Source organism: Ischnura elegans, chromosome 9 (assembly GCF_921293095.1).
Source record: "Ischnura elegans chromosome 9, ioIscEleg1.1, whole genome shotgun sequence".
Lineage (NCBI taxonomy): Eukaryota > Metazoa > Arthropoda > Insecta > Odonata > Coenagrionidae > Ischnura > Ischnura elegans.
The window spans coordinates 92,094,939-92,115,201 of NC_060254.1; the positions used below are offsets into that span (position 1 = coordinate 92,094,939).

Here is a 20,263-nt window from a genome sequence, read left to right on the forward strand (position 1 = left end):
TGCTGGTGATTGATCTCCCCCTGCCAAACACCCTTGAGGTGGCTCGCAGGGTATTATGAGTATAAGAGGATAATGGAGCAACTGTATGGCTAATAGTGCACTACCATTTAAAGTTCTTGTAGTGTCTAAAGCTATTAATTTCACTTGGGTAGGATGATTTAAGAGGGCCACATATCATTCGATTCGTGGGTCTCCTCTAAATTTAGCGAAAAAATAATTCCATAATCATCGATGGAAAAAGGAAAGAAAGTAAATGGCGTGGCGGAGTCGCGATAAGGCTTGCAAGGGGCGGAAGGTGCGTATGCTAGGAAGATGACATTGGATGGGCCCAAGGAGAGGGATATCATTAATGGAGAATAGGGAAATGATCGAGGACATTAGGGAGAATGAAAAAGGTCGCCGAGAGCGAGATAAGAGCTTACGTTAGATGAGAGACGAAAGGAGTGGTTGGAAGCGTTTTGAATCGATGGACCCGCGGCACCGGTATAGGAATGAGAGACTTGGTTCATTCATTAGACCTTATTTCTTTGCCTTCAGTCAAAATGCCCAAATCATAAGATAGTAGCATGAGTTATTTGTTACATTATGTTAGCGGGCCTTAGTCATTACTGCGACTGAAATCGCCTAAGAGCCTATTCTTGACATAAGACTTTTGGGCAGCGATTACGTGAATTACGCTCTCATTTTCATGGCTCTTCTTCTTTCTCCAATAAAATGAACTCTGACTCATTCTTTTATTTATAAAAGTATATTATATGAAGGGGGAATCGTTAATTAAATAAATAATTTGAATAGGAGGGACCCGTTAGGATTAGGAGCGAAACTTTTCGGTGAAAACTATTTCTCTTTTACCTGAATTCGAAATAGCATCCCCAGAATGTCCGCCGAGTACTGCAACCAAGAAGATTTTTCATTCTTTTTTATTCGAAAAATTACATTTCAAGGTGATAACAAGTCTTACATAAGCTTTAGGCTAGTTAAAAAAAAGTAAGTACCGTTTTGAATTACTAAAAAAACTGAAGTTTTTGTGGTAATTTTATATTTACATAACAGCCCACACTTTAAACGACCTTTTCACATAATGTCCGTTAATAATAAGGCACTTATTGTATCGAATAACAAGCTTTTATATACCGTCGTCCATTGCCACCTACGAAGCCACTTGAGTTCTAGTGGCTGCGTGTGGACCCGTGTTTTGGGATAGGGAAGGGGTTGTGTTAGTCGATTGTTTTGCCTCGTGGTGACTTAATAAATCCTGTGAAATTTTGTAAGAGATAGAACTAATCGCGCGTGGGAATTGAGAACAAAAGACGAGTGATGCGGAGTAAAGGGATCGTTTTGCTGCATGAATGCCCGTGCCCATGCAGCCGGCCTAATAGGGTGGTTTCCTATTATTTTTCTGTTGCCTAAATCGAAAGATTATTACTGTAGTACGTATTCCTATTATACCTGAAGTACGTATTTGACGCTTTTAGATTTTAAAATGACAATATCTAATTTTCGCGATTAAATGATAAGTGAAATTTTTCAATCGCGCGAAAACGCGACAGCTAAGTATGAATGCTGGGAAAACCCCGTGTGACGTCGTTCTGGTTCCCGCTGCCGCCAAGTGAGGTGACCTTATTTGAGCGCTGATACGACGCAGGATGCTAGCAGGTAGCAGAGTACCCTACTAGCAGGTAGCGCTTGGCTTAAATAAGGATTATTAATACCTTATCAAACAAGGAAAACTTTCCGACCTTAGCCAGTTTTAATAGGTGATTATTAAGAGATGTTTCCCTGAGCTCTGTGCCTCATGCATGCATTGGTAATCTCAGAGGATATAAAACTCCTATCTACTCGTATAGAAACTAGGTCCCTGTGACGTCACGTGGAGTGGCATCGCATGGGCGCCAATCTGGCCTTTTTCAAATGAGGATTTAAATTGACCATTCCCATTCGTCTAAACCGGTATTTCTAAATCGCCGGGAAATTTCTGATACGCCGGGAAAACCTAAGATCATAAGTTTACTGTATTTTAGCATTTCAATACGGTACTTACTTAAAAAACGCGCCTCGTAATAAGACAGGAAAATACAAAATATGAGCGTGCGATTGGGGTAGATGCGTCCTCTAAGGACGATCGAATTATATAGTGCAGCTATTAGTTGTTAGGAACACGTTGACACTCGCTTACCAGTCGTAGTGACGTTGTTCTTGGGACGCCTTCGCCATCCTATCCTCTCCTCGGGCGTAATGGTCCGGTAGAAGCACGGGTATCTGGACGCTGCCGTTTGGTTTCGCCCATCCCGGCCGTGGGTGTCCAGAAACTGGAGGCACTCTCCGCGAAGGGTGTTCACGCATCCCTCGAGGTTGATGTACAGTCGAATGTAAGGGTTGATGACCAGAAAGTTTTCTGAGGGCACCCTTGCCCCCTCTGGATCCACAGGGTTGTCTAGACTAGCTGCGAAAAGAAAATCGTTGAAGATACTGTCACCTCAGGCAAAATAGGCATCAATGTCGTAGAAAATTTCTATAACAGTAAAAATATTAAGTATAAATATTAGGAAATCCTTTGAAAAATATTTGTGGGGAGAACACTCATGTATGGGAGTGAACATTGTACTTTTGGCAAATAAGAAAGGGGCAGGCTAGTAAAATGTGGATGTGGTAGAAGATAACTGGAACGATGTGAACGGAAAGAAAAACAAATCTGGAAGCTCTAGAATATTAGTGATGGAGATAGAAAAGGACATATATTCTCATATAAATTTTATTCGATAAATATATTTGTAAAAAATATTCTTAATGGGAAAGTATGTACTTGGAAAGAATTGAACAAGGCGACTGAGGATGTAATTGGACGAAATTGAGAAGAATTAGGGTACAGCTACTGTTCGGGACTTAAACGAAGGGCAAACGACAGAGGTGAATGGTTGTATCAACAAGGCATGGGCCATTAGGTAATATTTCTGTAACCATATTCCAGGGATGCACGGAGAGGACAGTGCGAATTCATCTTATTCTTTTTGTGTATTGGAAGTATTTTAATGCGGATTTGTGTAAAATTATTTGAATGCGATCAAAATGTCTGCGAATCGGACGTTGTTGGGTTGAATTACTCCGTAAATTACAAATTTATAGCAAAATCGTTATTATGATACCTATTATTAATCGAAACGATATGTTATTGATATTATCCGAAAATTACAATCTGTACGTACCTGGATAGAAAATTCATTTAAATTGGAACCATGTTATTTGAACAAGGCATGAGCTCTAATGAAAACCAAACAACATTTTTATACAAAAATTAGAAGCAGAGGTTTGAGAAATGATGCCATTCACTGCACTTAGCTACGGAAAAATCTCTAAAGCAATTTGAATTTATCGTACGAACTTTTTAGCGAAAAATCGCGGTATATTTAGTTAATGGTGCCATCAATACTCAACTTTTGATCAATGCTTGACCCTTAGGAGATATTTTCTGTTAATTTCTGGTAAAAATAGGTATGAATATACGCAGAAAATATTTGACCTATCTTGACACCAGAAACTGCTGTGTGGGATTATTGAATAAGAAGGGTCGTTGCGCATTCTGGTTGTAGGGTGCACTTCGACTGTGTACCTGTAGTTTGCTCCGTAATCCGCGATATTTTGAATGGAGACATAACATTTCCTGAGCATTAGCACAATTTTAGCATCCAATTATGTGGAAATTCCATGATGAAAAAATGAGTAGAACTATTTTTGTGCCTTTGAATGCGAACTTGTTGACCTAAGGAGAGCGTAGTTATTACCCCAGATGAACGATCATATACTTTACGTGGAAGTATGTGTGTCATAACCAAGCACTTGCGTTTTAATAAGCGATTCGTCAAAACTCCGAAGCGATGGAGATATCTGCGGGTCAAATGACGGCCTTTTAAAAAAATCTTTCGACTTGTTTTCATTCTCCAAGGCTATTGACAGCTTGTCATTTATGAGGGGTTTATTTTTCGAAACGTATTACGTAATTAAGGATCGATTTTTACCCCTTAATCGCTCTTTATATCGACGTCCCTTCATTACCGTGTCAAAGCGGCTCGCTTTTATGGAATATCGATATCCAACGTTGTAAAGGGGTTCTTAATATAAGTTTTTGAAAAGTTTGCTCAGTGAGAGAACAGTCGTATATTTGTGGCTACCCGACCTTTATATGACTTTTGTATGTTGGCTACGGTTCTCCCTGTGAAAAGTATTTCAAACAACTCTGTTACTACTGGCACCCTGATCCATCAACGATTAGCTGACAGTGTTTTATAACATTTGATGGCTCGTAAATTTCCACTAATTATTCTTGCTCAAAATAACACGCTAATTTTAGTAATTGCAAGCGAATTTTTATGTTTAAGCGTTGCCATTATTTTAATTGGATATATTTTATTTTGTGGCTCCAGAACTAGTTATTTACCTTAACTTACAATTCGCATATTAACGTTTATTGCAAGTGATATATTTTAAGTGTTTTTTTTAAAGCCTTTCCGAAGTTTATGGCTCCGTTTCCTTGGAAATAATTCGCGCCTTACCCTTTTCTCCGGGCTTTATATTATTGCGACTCACTTTGTATGGATTTCAGTGGTCAGTTCCTGTATTGAGGTCAACCTAAGAATTCTGAGAAACGACTGACATGATTTAACCTTTTCATGACGAACGGTTACAAAGAAAAGAAATCGTACGAATCAAGTTCCTCCCTCGGGATGCCATTTCGATTGAGTACGTGGGTACTTGTCTTGTGGGAATTTGAATATTTGCCGCGAGAAGTAATATCGATTTTCGGAGCGGTCGTAAGTCGCTTGTCATGCCTTGCATGTTTTTGTATTTAGTCTCAGTTCCTTCGGAATGATAAGCTCTTTCTATGCCTCGTCCGTGCGCGCTGCGAGTTGAACTCTTCCCGCCCCCTCTGGCCTCTTACGTCACATCGAACACTCTCCGGGCATGACCTTCTTCCGTGCTTTACATTACGTGCACTGGGTGAACATTTTCTCCCCCTAGTGGGCGAGGTTCTGCGATGTTTCCACCCGAATGTATTCCATCGCGATGTTGATTTTAATCAGTGCAAGAGACGCAATACTGACATTAATGTAATATTTATCATGCTAGTCTGCACGAAAAGGTATACTAGTATATTAACTATTTTAGTAATTAGTAATACATTTATTTCATTAATAAACTATTATACTATTTTTCTGACAGCAACTTCGCCTGACTTTTTCTTGTACGGTACTATTCAATAATAGGAACCTTATTGAACAAGTTTGAAAAGTGTCAAAAGCATGAAAAACTTATACCACACTGAAAGATATTAAAATAACTGCTTAAAAGTATGACAGAATGTAATTAATATCATGTTTTTACATCATTAGCATCGTTTAATTTTAATATAATAATTTAAAATATTTTTTCAATTATTCAATAAAGGTATCCAATATTAGGCGACTCTCCCCTATGGTTATTTATCACTTTAAAAATATCGTATGTTGATTTTTTTCTATACCTGTCAGTAGCACTGAACTAAAAGAAAGGTGGCATTGTGTGGGAGAATGGATCGCGAAAGCTTGGGTTATTGTGCAATAGACGATTTTAACTCTGGTAGGGTCTATTTTATAAAATTCGTCTATCGTGAGTGTAAAGGTTATATCCACGGGCCCTTGTTTACGAATTTCATAACGATATCCCTTCTTAGTACTTAATGGAAGGAACTCCAAGTGCAACACTCCGTTCATCAGATGGAACGTCACGCCTTGGTCCCCTCGTCTTCTTTTGTCAGGATCGGGCTAATTACGACGCCGGGTTTCTCTTCCCTATTTTCCCCCTGGGCGTGTATGAAGAGTAGCACATTAGTTAATCGAACGATTCTTCAGTTCTCAGTGTTATTGGCTCTTGACCAGAAAACCGTAATCGGAACCGAAGCAGCCGAAGTAATTTTCTCAAAAAAATTGTAAAATTCAAGCCGAGTTAAATAATTTGTGGCAAATGTTTCTACAGAACGTATCCATTAAGCTCAACGCTCAAGTTAATAAAATCCCAGCCGATATTGCTGCTCGTAAGATGACGGAAGAGTGTTCTGTTACAAAGTTAGCCACAAACAATTTGAATCGGCTTGTATCTTGAGAGTTATTTTTAACATAAGTCACTGAGAAAGGACTAACTTATAATTTTGTTAATATTCACCGAGATTAATTACATACCATAATTTAAATAGAGTGATTTTATGGGACGAGTCACTCGTCAAAAAACTTTATATTTAATTTTATTTAGTTTTCTTAATGGCCTGATGAAAATAATTAATTGATTTTGAAAGTTAATCAATGAAAGTGAAGAACTTGATTAAGATCCGGAGCTAAATCCGGAGCTAAATGATTCCACGTTCCGAGCCGGCTTGGCGCGAAAGAAACGGACAAAAAGGTAGAACTGACGCATTCTAAATTAAGATGAATGTAGAAGTTTCCACTCACTCAGCTGCCCCATCAATTTATTCCTTTATAATCGGCGCATCAAAAATCGCAGTCGATGCATCAGGTAGTTCCTAAGTCATGCTCTTTAGCGAACGGTTAAGACGACTAATTCCTTCCGACCTCCTCGTTCATTATTCAGGTGATTGTCTTCCCCTCCTCCTCCTCTGGGGTTTTGTCACGCACTTACCTACCTTGTCCCTTCGTTTCCACTCCATTTCCTTTCCCACTGGCAACCCAATCCGATGTGGTTCGCGCAACCTTTAACCTTTGCCCTAGAGCTCATACCAACCTCATCGTCCCGCCGTGATCCCTTAAATTCATCGACCTCACCTTTCCGTGCTTATTTTCCTCCTGTAAAGTGTAGTAAATTGCCGCGCAGTGTTTCCGGACATTCTTCCTGACACTTTCAAGGAAATTTTTGCCGTTCCCGTCTCCGTATGTTGACGAAATATTTCCAAAAATTTAAAGAAACTTTGTTCTCATGAATTAGAATGATTCTGATAGTATACCCAGGACCGAATTTTCCAGTAGGCTAACTTGGCTTTAGCCCAAGGCCTAAAGATCAAGAGGGGCCTCCATTCATATTGTTGGCAAAATTGAAATTATACTGTGCGAAAGATCCAGAGTTTTTACTTTTTTACAGAGAGAACTTTTACGGGAGTCACAATTCACAATCGTGCGAAAGATCCACAGAGAAAAAATCATCTGCCTTCCGGTCTATCCCGGTCTAATCCCGGTCAAGGCGAATGATTTTTTTTCTCTGTGGATCTTTCGCACGATTGTGCATTGCGGGTGACTCCCGTAAAAGTTATCACCGCGGCTAGTCCCGGTATACTTTAAATTAATGAAATTATACTATTCTAAAAACAATGAATGCTAAAACACTGAACCAAAAACAAGGAGAAATTCTACGCATATGATAATAAGCAAACATAAGAATTCATTGAAGAAGATCAACACGTTTTGATCATGGGGTATGTTCGTTTTTATATATACTGAGTTGCATAGTTTGTTGCTACGTTACAAAGTATAGTTCATAGGTTCACTGAGTGCTATGGGAAATTGACGTACCTTACACTATTACGCTCTGGTTTAGCAAACTTAAATATGAGTGATGGAAAGGCCTCAAAAGTGGAATAGCTTAGGTCCTCTTTCTATCTTTATCCCGCCATGAGTATACCCTGTTGGCTAGTGCACCTTACGTCGCGTCTCCCTGGATACTTAAATGTATTGATACTGGATACTTAATGATATAAAGACCATCAATAATTACCACTGCCTGCAACTTTTTTTCACATAGCCTAGGTAAAGGGTCAGTTGCTAAACCCTTCAAAAATTCCAATTTTCCCATGACATTTTACAGCTATAATACCACACTGTGTGCCAAATATGGGGTTAAATATTGCTTAGTATGGGTGGTTCAGGTTGTGTTACAAACAGGACATGATTCGGGAGTCATACTAACCCACGGATTAAAACCAGGGATTGGGTAATCGATTTTGATAGAAGTCAAATTTTTGTTTTGAAAAATCGACCAAAATCGATTCTAAGCAGAATGATTTTTTATTTTAGGCTTGCCACAGAATTTTGCAACCTCACTCTGAATAGTTTGCTTTCTTTACAATAGTATTAATGTGTTGGCTGTGGCCTTGTTTCGATAAGGAGTTGAAATGTAAGAATTCATTTGCTAATAATAGTGGGATTGAAAGACTGCAAATGCTGTAAATGCTTCGGAGTGATAGTGAAGGGCAATGTTTAGATTTGAATGAGACTGACATTGAGGTGTGTAAAATAGCTGTATACCGGTCAGACTAATCGATTATCGAAAAAAAGTTGGACGAACACTCGGACAGATCAGAAGCTTCTCTAGCGCGGGAAAAAATTTAATATCAGAGTATTCTCCTTTGGAGCCATCGAAAAGATCTCAGAATTGAGATATGATATTTGTTTACACATCTTCTTGGCCATCTGGGTAGTACAGGAAATGTTTCGGGTTCTTGGGTAAAACTTCTTCCTGATGATCGATTGTTTGATGTAATTTAAAATGCGAAGAGTGAAGGCAAGTTTTCTCTGCGCTATAAATGATAACCCTAAAAAAGCCTCACTCGACTGAAGACTTTTTTACGGTTATCACATTTAGCTGGAGTGAAAAAATTAAACACCAAGCGTTTTTGATCTTTGTAATGCAGATAATGGGAGTATATATGCTTGAGAATTGTGACAGGAAGATATCATTTCAATTTTTTTTAACAAATCCTAATATTTGGCAACATTATCGAATGAAATGAGTCCAAGTAGAAAGCAACATTTTCCCGGTTAAGTACGTGAATGTTTTCCATACTATTTGAGAAAATATATTTCGGGACTCCTTCATTACTAGCAAAGTAGTTGTAGTGTAAGATATTGCCGCCATTCTGTTGTAAATTCGGATTCCATGTTTACTTGCCTATAACTACGTATGAACGAGAACAAAATAATTGCTTGCTGCTGAGCAGAAACGTTACACATAGACAAAAAAAGTCATGGCCCACATGAAAGTGATTAATAGGTATGCTCTCCGGAGAAAATACTGGTTCAAGATTTTTATAAAATTGTAATAAATGTTACTCTTGGCCACCATTTCATGTCGTGCTTGTTTGCTCTTCAGCTTTAAAAGAAAACGGTTTTAAGGAACAATAAGTAAAAATAAAAGTAAGATAACACATACGAGGGGGTGAGAAGCCAAGGTGTACAAGTGATTTTTTTCCATAAACAGAGCCTGGAACAGAAATTTGGTAAAAAACAAACTAAATCAACTGGATATTTAGTAGTGCATTTGATTTTCCGCGTGGTGTCAGCATAGGACAGAGACTCACTCGTATCCTTTGGTCACCAAGTTTTTGTATATTATAAAAATCAATTTCTGTATTTAACGCCGTTCATAAAGAAAATAACTGGTACCCCTTGGCTTCTCACCCCCTCTTTTGTGGTGCACCAAGTGGAAAAATACAGTTGTTGGAAATAATATTGTCGTACTCGTGAACTGAGTCGTCATTACTCCTCCCGCCACACTATCATTGGGGCGGGTTAGCTTGTAGAATTATGCAAGCTACCTTTCACGTACTGTCTCCGCCCTAACTTCCCATCATTAATTGTCTCTCCTACGCCACAGCGCTCATCTCACCCCATTTCTCCCCTTGCTTGTCACATCGATATCCAAGTTTACGTGCGAACCCCATCCCATGGTTCCTATCGTTAAACGTCGCCTTTGCGCCAGGTTTAATTCGTTTCCCGTTTTATCTGTCTTGGAAAGCATTTCGACTTGGAATCGTGGCTTCCATTATCGGATTCCTAAATGCCGTTATGCCAGCGCACATCTTTATTCCCAGATGTTGGAATACTGCATATTTTCCAGTATTAGATTTACGAAGTTTCTAGAGTAATGTATGAGCTATGTCCATTGTTTTATGCTGTTTATTTTAACCAATGTGTACGTGTTTATTATTGTTATGGCACTTAGCAATTTTTGGTTATCGATGAGCGAAAAATTAATGTTTTTTTTCGATAAATGTGTAAGAACTCTCAAACCATGGTTAAAATTGAATGACGTTCTAATAAATGGTGGGTGGCTATTATTGTCATAATCAATCAACAATCATTGATGCTGATATTCCAGAAATTGGAATAAATACAATAAGGACGGTGAATTAAATATTGATACATGTAATTCCTCTATCGTCTTGATCTAGCGAAAAAGGGAAAACGTTTTGTGGGTAGTTTTTAATGCTGAAGTAGGTTGTTACTTCATTGCCGAGAGAGCTCTCTCTGATAGCTAACTAGAAATATAACACTTTGCGCGAGTTGAAAACTTCTCTTTATTATGTAGTTGGTTTCATTTTTTTTTCGTAGTTATTGCGTCAGATCATGCCAAGTAATGATGTTTCGTAATTAGTACTATTTTATGTTAAAAATATTTTACAACTAATTGTCTTCACTGCAAATGACTAAATAATTCGTTGCTTGATAAGACAGAACAACCTTGATAGGCGTTTCTCGGAAATTCTCGGAATCTCGGTCTGCCTCTAGGAACACACGAGAAAATTTTTTGGAGGCTTGGCAGACAGTAGATATTCTTTTATCCTTGTGATTATGCACCGTCTCAACTCCTCTGTTCGGTTGTTTTAGCATTAGGATAGGCCAGCGGTTCCCAAACTTTTTCTTTCTGCGACCCATTTTAGCCCATACGTTTTAGCCGCGACCCCCTAAAAATGGTTGTCTAAGTTTAAGTACATAGTTCACTTTATTATTCGTATACATCTCGCGACCCCTTTCCGAACGGCCCGCGACCCCCCTGGGGGTCGCAACCCCCAGTTTGGGAACCGCTGGGATAGGCTATGCGAAACTCCAATTCGAATGACGTTTTTATTTAATAATCTAACGTGGTTTCTAGTGAAGTATGATGTTTTCGATAATCCCTCAAATTCTTTCACTGACGGTTGTTTGATTGCTCCTTCTAGATACTTATTTCTCTCATTATGGTATTTTCGATTATATCCTACACCCCTTGGCCTTCTCCGTTCGTTAGCCCAGACTGGGGTCCATTTCTGAAATTGGCTACGTCTCTCTTGACATCTAAAATATTTGTTTTAAGTTGTTTCTCCATTGTATCGTCACAAAATCGTGTCGCACTCTCATGATGCGTTTTACTTTTACAACCCGGATTTAGTCTTCTAAAAGTATTCATGCAGCTATTAAAAAATCTATTTCACCTTTTAGAAATATAATTTACTTCGTTTTAAATAGGCAAAGTAATTAGCTCCATTTTCCAGCATTCTTGAGGAAATATATTTTGAAATTCCTAAATTAAAATATTGAATGAAGAAATTGGATAAAATTAAGTGTTAAATGTTTCGCTCGGTAGTTCACAGTTTCATATTGCAGCTGTAGTTGACTGAAGAGTAGTTTTGTATTTTAAGTACAAATTTTATACACCGCCGATTTTTTGTCAGAACTTTCATATTTTGTTGCAGCATTTAAAGAGTTGAAGTAAGAAATGGGTTAGCTATCCTTAATCGCCTTCCTTTGGTGCGTGTTTTTTAATGGTAGCCATTTTTGTAATACATTTTACTGAAACATGTATTGGTTATTTTACCAATATTCGTTTTAGTCTACCGCGTAAAGCTGTTTAACCTGTCAGAACACATTTACGTCAGAATTGGCGATAGCTGAGAAACTGACACTTTTAACGATTTTGTTGTATGCATAACCTGGAAAATTCTTCAGCATTTGGATAATGAGGAAAGTACTTATTACTTTCGAGATTATGCGATTTGCATGGAAGTGAAGGAAGTTCATGGATTCAGGTCTATCTGAATCAAGTTCAAGGGTTCAAAAGTTTCTTTGTAAACGGTTGTACATTAAAAATAATTGAGACCCTTTGTACAATTCCACGAGACTTTCAATATGGTTGGCCGTATTAATTTTCGACGCTTAGAGCGAGATAAAAAAGCTTGTACTTTGTGACGCTAATCGGAAATAAATTTCTATCCCAATCCTTAGTTATGGGCTCTTTACCATTTATTCAGCAATTATCGAATGAAAACTTGACTGAAATGAAACAATGATGTCGCTGTATGCACATTTTACCCTCGGAAGGGTAAAAATGCTTTATTAGACTACTTCTAACTACAAAGATGAAATCGTATTTACAACAAGCTGACAAGCCCTCAAATCCTGATTGTGTTTCCAACCAATCGCAATCAACCTTTCGGGATGAAAACCGAGCGGAATAATTTGCATCAGTGTCGAGAACATACCCCTCCAAGTATTAGTTCACTCACCGTCGTAGGCCGCCCACAGCGTGGTGAAGTTGACGGACGGCTTGGGCAGCTTGTCTGGGGGTATAAGCGTGCCGTTGACGCAGTCAGTGCCCGTGATGGTGGTTCCGCCGGTCGAGTACCCGGCCGTCGAGGTGGAGGCCTCGGTGGAGCCGCCCTCGGACCGCATCACGGTCTGGCAGTTGGCCATGAGCACGCCGTCCTGCGGCTCCCATACCTTGGCCTCGTCATCCTCCTCGCCCTCGTCCGTGGACGTGGCGAATGCGCGCTTGCACCACGCCGTGTGCACCGTGTCACCGTGCATGATCATGACGTTGACCCCTTGCGTGGTCACCCGCGGGCAGTAGCGGTCGCAGCTGAAAGGTCTCCGGATTTTCGTGCACCTGGATTTGTGGCACTCGAAGAATCTGTGGAAGGATATAGTTAAATTTTGAGCAAGAGCGGCTTGGTCCGTGTACAAAAGCGCACGTAATCCAAGAAATTTGATTTCGATTTGATTTGACTCGATGAGGTAGGGAAACGATCTCCACTTTATGGGCTACTTCCAAAGGAAGAGGCATGTAGCGGTCATCGCCGTGTCAATGAATTCGTAACTATAGTACCTTAGAGTAAGGATTAGTTGAGAGCGGGTAGCCAGCATCCTCTTAGGTAAAAACCTATAACCATAATATGTATCACGTGACATGGGAAAATCACACATCTATGAACCTGGGAGGAAAATTAAACACATATCAAAATCAAATTTAGTTCATTAACATAGTGAAATACAAAAAACTTTATAATTGCACATAATTTAATACTGTGCTACCTACTGTTCGATATGGCACGTCATCATATGATGCATTTGCATCGAAGATACATGTGTGTCTTCTATGTCTATCTGTCTGTTTTATATTTGTCTATATCTGTCTATATTTGCATTTCAATATGTCAAGTCGATTCCATGAATTCACGTCCGAAACAACGAATCAATGTATTGAAATATTTTTGACTGTACTAACCAATGAAAGGTCACTGAGCTTTCCTTGAATGATTTCTATTGCTACTTAAATTCACCGCAATAATTTACGATTCGTTTATTATATTGCAAGTTACGTGACGCAATACCACGTTGCTATTGAGACTCTGGAGATATGTTGGGACCAAAGTAGTGATGCCCTCCACTAATCCGTACCTTAAGGGCGAGGCGCGAGTCAAATGAGTTGTTTAGAAGCGGTGACCTGCTCAGCAGGAGTGCGTGACGTCATCAAATTATCTTTGAAAGGGTTGAGGCTGTCGATTTTTCGCCGCTAATAGCTCGAGAAGTAAGCCACAGATCTACATATTGAAAAACAACGGTGCCTTTAATATTCAAGCTCTATCTCAATAGAGAATGAATGAATTGGAGAGCGAAACCATTTAAGCCCATCCTAATGCCATCTCTCTTTCTTTTTCTTCATTTTTGTAGTGTGTTTGGAGCAGCCATATGAAGCAAATTTATCTTTAATATCAATATATTTTGCAATTCACCAACTTTTGTTGTGTGAGCAATTTTCCGATGACTTCACGGGTACAAAGAATTAGTTCTTTCAGATGTGAGAGAGATGGGAATATAATTAAACTACTTTCTTAAATACATTGGAAATGGCCTTTTACAGAATTTTCGTGTTTCGCTTAGGTAAAATTAGAGAAAATAAAAATTTCGCGTCGTAATGGTCCACTATATCGAATTATTCGCTATGCTCTGGGTTTCATTTTGTTGTGACTTCCTCAGATTAGTGCGTTATAAAAACAGGGGATGCTACTAATTAATCTCTCAGGTGGACCATTGTTATGCTTTGTTTTTAATTTCCACTGCAGAAGGTTCCATAGAATAAGACTTAGGACTTTATTAGAAAATTTTTTTTTAAAACTACAATTAATAGCTGTTTCATGAAGAATACGTCCTGATATTTCGAAATAAAAATTACGTTTATTAACGAAGGGGAAATGATATTTGGAGGCGCAACTAGCGTTGATTTTCATGTTCATGATCGAATTTTGGACACGCCCATGCGAAGGCGAAGCGATACCCGTTAAAGGCTGGGTCATGCTTGATTCATTTCCTCGGAACACCTGTGCTCGTCCTTCGATCAATTTTCTTTCGCTTCCGATTTCCCAAACGCTCGATTTGACGGAATCTGAACTGGAATCAGGATGCTCGCAAGGCTTCAGGTTTTTCAGATTTCGTCGTTCCCATAAATTCGTAATTGAATACCGGCTGACTCGCAAGCGCGTGAACGTCGCCGAAGAGCCATCGACAATTCATGATGGCTCTACTTCCGTTTTGTATGATGCTTTCAAACGTTGAGCTGCTGTGAGACAACCTTGAACCAATTTCTGGTAGAATCCTGTACTACGCTTTCTTTTATTTAGTATTTCTTCTCCTGCCCTGTCATTATTTTTCCAGGTTTTCCGGGTGGAAATGGACGTGATATTTCCGCTGGAAAAAATGTAAATAATTTTAAACAACCGAGTCTCATTACATGGCCAATTAAATCTGCCACTGCATCTAACCAATGTGAGGATTGATGACTGATGGTGATGAAACAGTAGGGGTCGCTCACTAACACCTTAAGTCGCAATAGGGTGGTTTCCTATTATTTTTTTATTGCCTAAATCGAAAGATTATTACTCCTGGAGAACGTATTTCACGCTTTTAGATTTTTAAATGACGATTTATATTTTTCGCGATTAATTGAAAAGTGAACATTTTCAAGCGCGCGAAAACGCGACGGCTAAGTTTGAATGCTGGGAAAACACCGTGTAACGTCATTCTGGTTCCCGCTGTCGCCGTTGAGGTGATCTTGGGGCGAGGCTTTGAACGCCGCTACCTTGCAGGCTGCTAGCAGGTAGCGCTTGGCTTAAATAATGATTATTAAGACCCTATCAAACGAAGGAAACTCTCCGACCATAGGCAGTTTTAATAGGTGATTATTAAGAAATGTTTCCCTGAGCTCTGTGCTTCATGCATGCATTGGTAGTCTCAGACGATGTAGAACTCCTATCTACTCGTATAGATACTAGGTCCCTGTGACGTTAAGTGGAGTGGCATCGCATGGGCGCCAATCTGGCCTTTTTCAAATGCGGTTTAAATTGACCATTGCCATTCATATAGACTGGGATTTCTAAAACCAAATAATTTGTATATTATGAATACACTAATGATGGGTAACGAATCGCAATCAATGCCTTTCGTTTTCTTTGATGAAGGAAACTACCCTATTCATGGTGGCATTTGGTCTCAACTTTAACTTAGACCAACAACGCGACGTGCATAAATAATCCAATCTTCCCGCACGGCCGGAGTTTTTTTTTAACCTATCACCTATTAAAACTGGCTAAGGTCCGAAAGTTTCCTTCGTTTGATAGGGTATTAATAATCACTATTTAAGCCAAGCGCTATCTGCTAGCAGGGTACTCTGCTACCTGTTCGGAGCCGGAATCGTATTGGCGCTCATAGCCTCGCACCAAGGTAGTGGCTTCACACGTTGCAGCGCGAACCAGAATGACGTCACACGGCGTTTTACCAGCGTTGGCCCTTAGCCGTCGCGTTTTCGCGCGCTTGAAATTTGTCACTCTTCATTTAATCGCGAAAAATATATATCATTTAAAAATCTAAAAGCGTGAAATACGTACTCCAGGAGTAATAATCTTTCGATTAAGGCAATAAAAAATAATAGGAAACCACCATATTATATGCAGGGGCGTATCCTGTTTGTTTACGCGAGTTTAAGGTAGGGTTTTCTGTTGAATGGCGTATTAAAGAGGCTTGTGTGACTCTGGCGCAACAGTGCCTTCTTCCCTGCTCGCAACGCTTTGTCGCACTTTTCCGGCTTCCTTCCATTCCTCTTTGCCCGTGACGCGGCGCGTGATCCAACCCTTTACCCCTCGATACGACTATCTTTCCCTCCCTATCCCCCCTCCCTATGTGACTGCGATCCTGATTATGAATTCGGGACCTATTCATTGTCCTAAAATCACGCCCAGTCCGATGCCCTTTCTTCTTCTATCTCAGGCATCCCTCGTCGAATCTATGTAGAATATCGTTCTTAAAGGCCTGACTATGAGCGAAAGGGTGTATGTTTGGAGTCAGTATGTGCCCACCACTGTTTGATCGTCGTTAATCATGTAATTATTTTATAATAATATTATAATCATAATATTATTATAAAATCGACAAGTGCTGCTTTTATGTAGACTGTGATGTATTATTTGCACCTGGCCAGACATTTCCTGGGCTAGGCCGCTTTTAGGAACGGCACATGAGGTAAAAACGTGAAATCTGTTAATCTATTTTACCAATGTTGTCTTAAAATTTTTCTTTTATGAAAAATGCTTTAGATAATTGCTGTAACTTGTTTTATTTTCCGCAAATTTTTTATCCATTATGTTATTTTTTTCATTATTTTAATATTTTTCATACGAACTTTTTCATTGTTACATATTCTTGTTAGCGGTTGTATTGCGCGTATTGATTTCTGACTTATAATAATTATTTTTTCTGTTAATTATTGATATAATTTATATTCAAAGCGTAAGTTTGAGTTTATTACATTATTGCTGTGAGAGATGAAAGATTTACTTTTTAAATGGCTGAGCCTTCAGGGACATCCTCGACCTTTTATCCATGAAAGTAGCTTTTAGAGAGAATTATCTTGTTCTTTTTTGTGAGAGACTTAGAAACATATCTAATCCCGGCGGTGGTGGATATTTTTCAGAGACAACCCGATCTGTGCATGAATGCTTTGTGGTAGGTACTTCAAGCTTAGCACTACATCCGACGTGCCCACTAGGGTGGGCCGAAAAATTACCTTTTTTCGGTATCAAATTGTTCCCTTCGGGAAATTTGCGGACTTGTATCTCTGATTTTTTTCAAAATCGCATAATATTAACTACTGTCGCCCGAGCCTTGAAGTTTAATATTTTGTTTAAATTCAGGCTGATTTTGGAGAAAAAAACCTTTTGAGAAGAAAATACTACAACTGAGCCCATTTTCATAAATAAATAATGATAAATACCACCTTAAAAATTATGTATACATAGTTAAAAGGAGTTTATCTAAGGAGTCCTATGGTTTTGCGTTGGGTGAGAATGGTTAACAAATTTTGGTTTTATGCAACCCGCATTTCATTTTTACACCAGAAAATTTAATGATTTGACTTTCTTTGTACCGAGAATCCAATCAAGGGTCGACAGCGTGGATCACGCATTTATCTGTGCTAGTTGAAGGAAAAGCGTCTTAAAGTTAACTAACTCATTTTCAACTGTGCCGTATTCCATTATAAGATTTCTTGATTGGATAAGTATTACTTATACCTCTTCTTTTTTTTAATAAATAAAACGACCCAGGTTTTGATGAATTATCATCACCGGGCGTAAATTATCGATGTATCTTATTATTGTAACCTTAGTTACGTAACGGAAGAAGGAGTGAATTTAAAACGGACGTCAGAAAAGGGGAAAATTATGGGAATATATTCGTTTATGGGTGTGGTTTATTCTGGTTATAAAGCATTTTAGAGAAAAATTTCAAAGGACCTCTAGTTTTAAGTAAATTAGAAATTTTAATTTTTTTAATAACAAGGGCAACACTACCCGGGGCGGAAAGGGGTGGCGGGGCGGAACAGGTAAAGCGATTTTTTTAAGTGCGAAAAAAGATGCTGCGCAAGCGGCAATAACTATATCTAGTCCAGGTTGGTGTTACTTTTAGGTTAAGCAACACCAATTTGAACTAGTTATAGTTATTTCTGCTTTTTTCGCACTTAAAAATAGCTTACCCTGTTCCGCCGTGTGTTCCCTTATACCAATATATTTACTCATCATTTTCCCCCATTCTGGCGTCCGTTTCAAAATTCATCTCTCCTTGCGTTACGTAATTAAGGTTACAAAAATAAGATAAATGGATAACTTACGCAGGATGATGATGATTATTCATTGAAACCCGGGTCGTTTTATTTAAAAAAAGAATTAGTATAAGTAATAGTTATCCAACCTAGAGACCTGAAAAGCGTCTTATCAATTCCTTCGAGGCCGCTCTGAGGAATAGCGAGCGGTGGAGGGAGGCTGCTGGCTTAGTTTTTTTTCCCCCGATTCCATCATCCCGTATTCGCTCTGCACCATGGACGCTCCCGCATTTCCTTCCTTCTCGTGCGCGTGGATCGATGCCGAGGCACACATCCTATTCCTTCCTTTCCCTTCTTCTTATATCCCGTCCACTTCATCCCCTTCTCACGCCCGCCTTTGTTCATCGCGCGCCCAGAAAATAAGCGTGTACGTGAATCTGGAAATTAGTGACTGACGGTGTTCCTGTGCGGAAAGGATTCTCGGGTTTGGTCTTTAGGTTTAGAGAATCTTCTGAACGATATTCTTAGGGGATCTTCTGATGATTCAGATTCATTCACGAGGGCGAAGAGGAAGTAGTTCTTCGAAACGTCGGGAGACATGCAGTCAGTTACCCGGTGTAAAACCCGAAAATCGTTTTTACACTTTGTACGCCAGTAAAAATCTATAGATCTTGCATGATGGTGTTGTATGATCCGACCCTTAATCACTATTTAGGAGCTTGTGCCGAGAAACTAAGTGCATATCATTTCATGAAAGTTTTCCAATATTTTCTTCTAATTTTGCCTATTTCATCGATCAACCGCCTGAAAGAATAGACTTTCCTTGCTACGTTTTCTGAATTGCTTTAGAGTCACTCCATAGCTACGAAGTGAAAGCCGAATATGTAGATTTGTTGAACATACAACCGTTTTTTTGCGCCAACTGAAACCAAGTACCGTAATGACTTTTCGCACCCAGGAGAGTAATTACCCAGAGTGTAATGGATCTATCAATAATTTCGCTTCTACATGTTCATTCGTACATGAGATACACCGTCATGACTTTTGCGACAGTGGGCCTGGATGTTTTATGGCCGCAGGCTGAGGATGTAGAAAAGAGAGATATTTTTTAGTGGCGCTGTTATATCTGTTGATCCTACCACGATGGAAATTCTCCTCTTAAGTTTTCTTATTCCTTCGAACTTCTTGTGAAGTGATGTATGCTTTACTCAAATTTTTGCTTATCACACTGCCATGAGAGAAGAACTGAGAAATTATTCCATCTCCTCTTGGGGAAGATTATTCCATAGTGTATTCAAATATGAAGTAATTAATCATACTTACGTGAAACTTCTGGCCAGTATTATATTTCAATAACTTCCTTCCTTCATGTTCAACATTTGTTCCTCGGTCCTGGTATTCACCTTGGACAAATATAGCATATGTGTATGAAAGGTCACGGAAAGGATATTTTTCTCATCCTTGCAGTATTATTTTTTGTCATTTTTGATGAGTGCTGGACTACTAATGCCAATACCTGACGTATTGTAAGAATGACGGCTAGATTTAATTCCAGCGTGTGATAGGTTTTGGGAATTTATCTCCTTTTTTTTTGGGTGGGTTTCACTGTTTGGACTTATTCTCAAAGTATCAAATAAACTGTTCATCTTATTCTGTAAAGCCTGGGATGTAGGTGTTAGTAATTTATCGGGATTAGTAGGAACGGCTTGTGAAATTTACCCTGATGAATGAGAACCAATGGGACTTGCGGCCTATTATCCAGCTGTGCCCACTGCGTCCATTTCAGGGTCTCTGACGGAGTCGTTTCATAAATCATTTTCGAACAATTGGATCTTGACTCGGTGAAACTCATTTTGGAGAGTTGATAAATTTGGCGATATTTCTCCACCCTTCTTTATCATGGTTCTTGCCGAGTTTTGTTCGATATCCCTAATGCTATTAATAATTCAGTCATGCTAGCGAAACTTATTCTAAAAAACTATGTCCATTTATTTTATGCTTCCATCCAATTTAAAGGGTGAAGTCGTAGTGTAGATGCTGGAGCGTTGGGCTACTCACCTGTTGGTTTCGGCTTCAATTCCCGGTAATAATATCTATTCATCACATA

General features: G+C 39.1%; 2 protein-coding genes across 3 annotated transcripts in view; one reads left to right on the top strand and one right to left on the bottom strand.

Annotated features, from left to right (window-relative positions):
* LOC124165111 (cilia- and flagella-associated protein 298) overlaps positions 1-20,263 on the top strand; it is a 197,896-nt gene that overhangs the window by 22,936 nt on the left and 154,697 nt on the right. The window lies entirely within an intron of this gene.
* Positions 1-20,263, bottom strand: part of LOC124165110 — a 66,811-nt gene that overhangs the window by 2,644 nt on the left and 43,904 nt on the right. Inside the window, exons 3-4 of the mRNA XM_046542403.1 lie at positions 12,296-12,699; positions 2,177-2,443 (exon numbers count right to left, since the gene is read on the bottom strand). Of these exons, the coding sequence (XP_046398359.1) occupies positions 2,177-2,443; positions 12,296-12,699 (671 nt within the window). The remainder of the gene's footprint in view (positions 1-2,176; positions 2,444-12,295; positions 12,700-20,263) is intronic.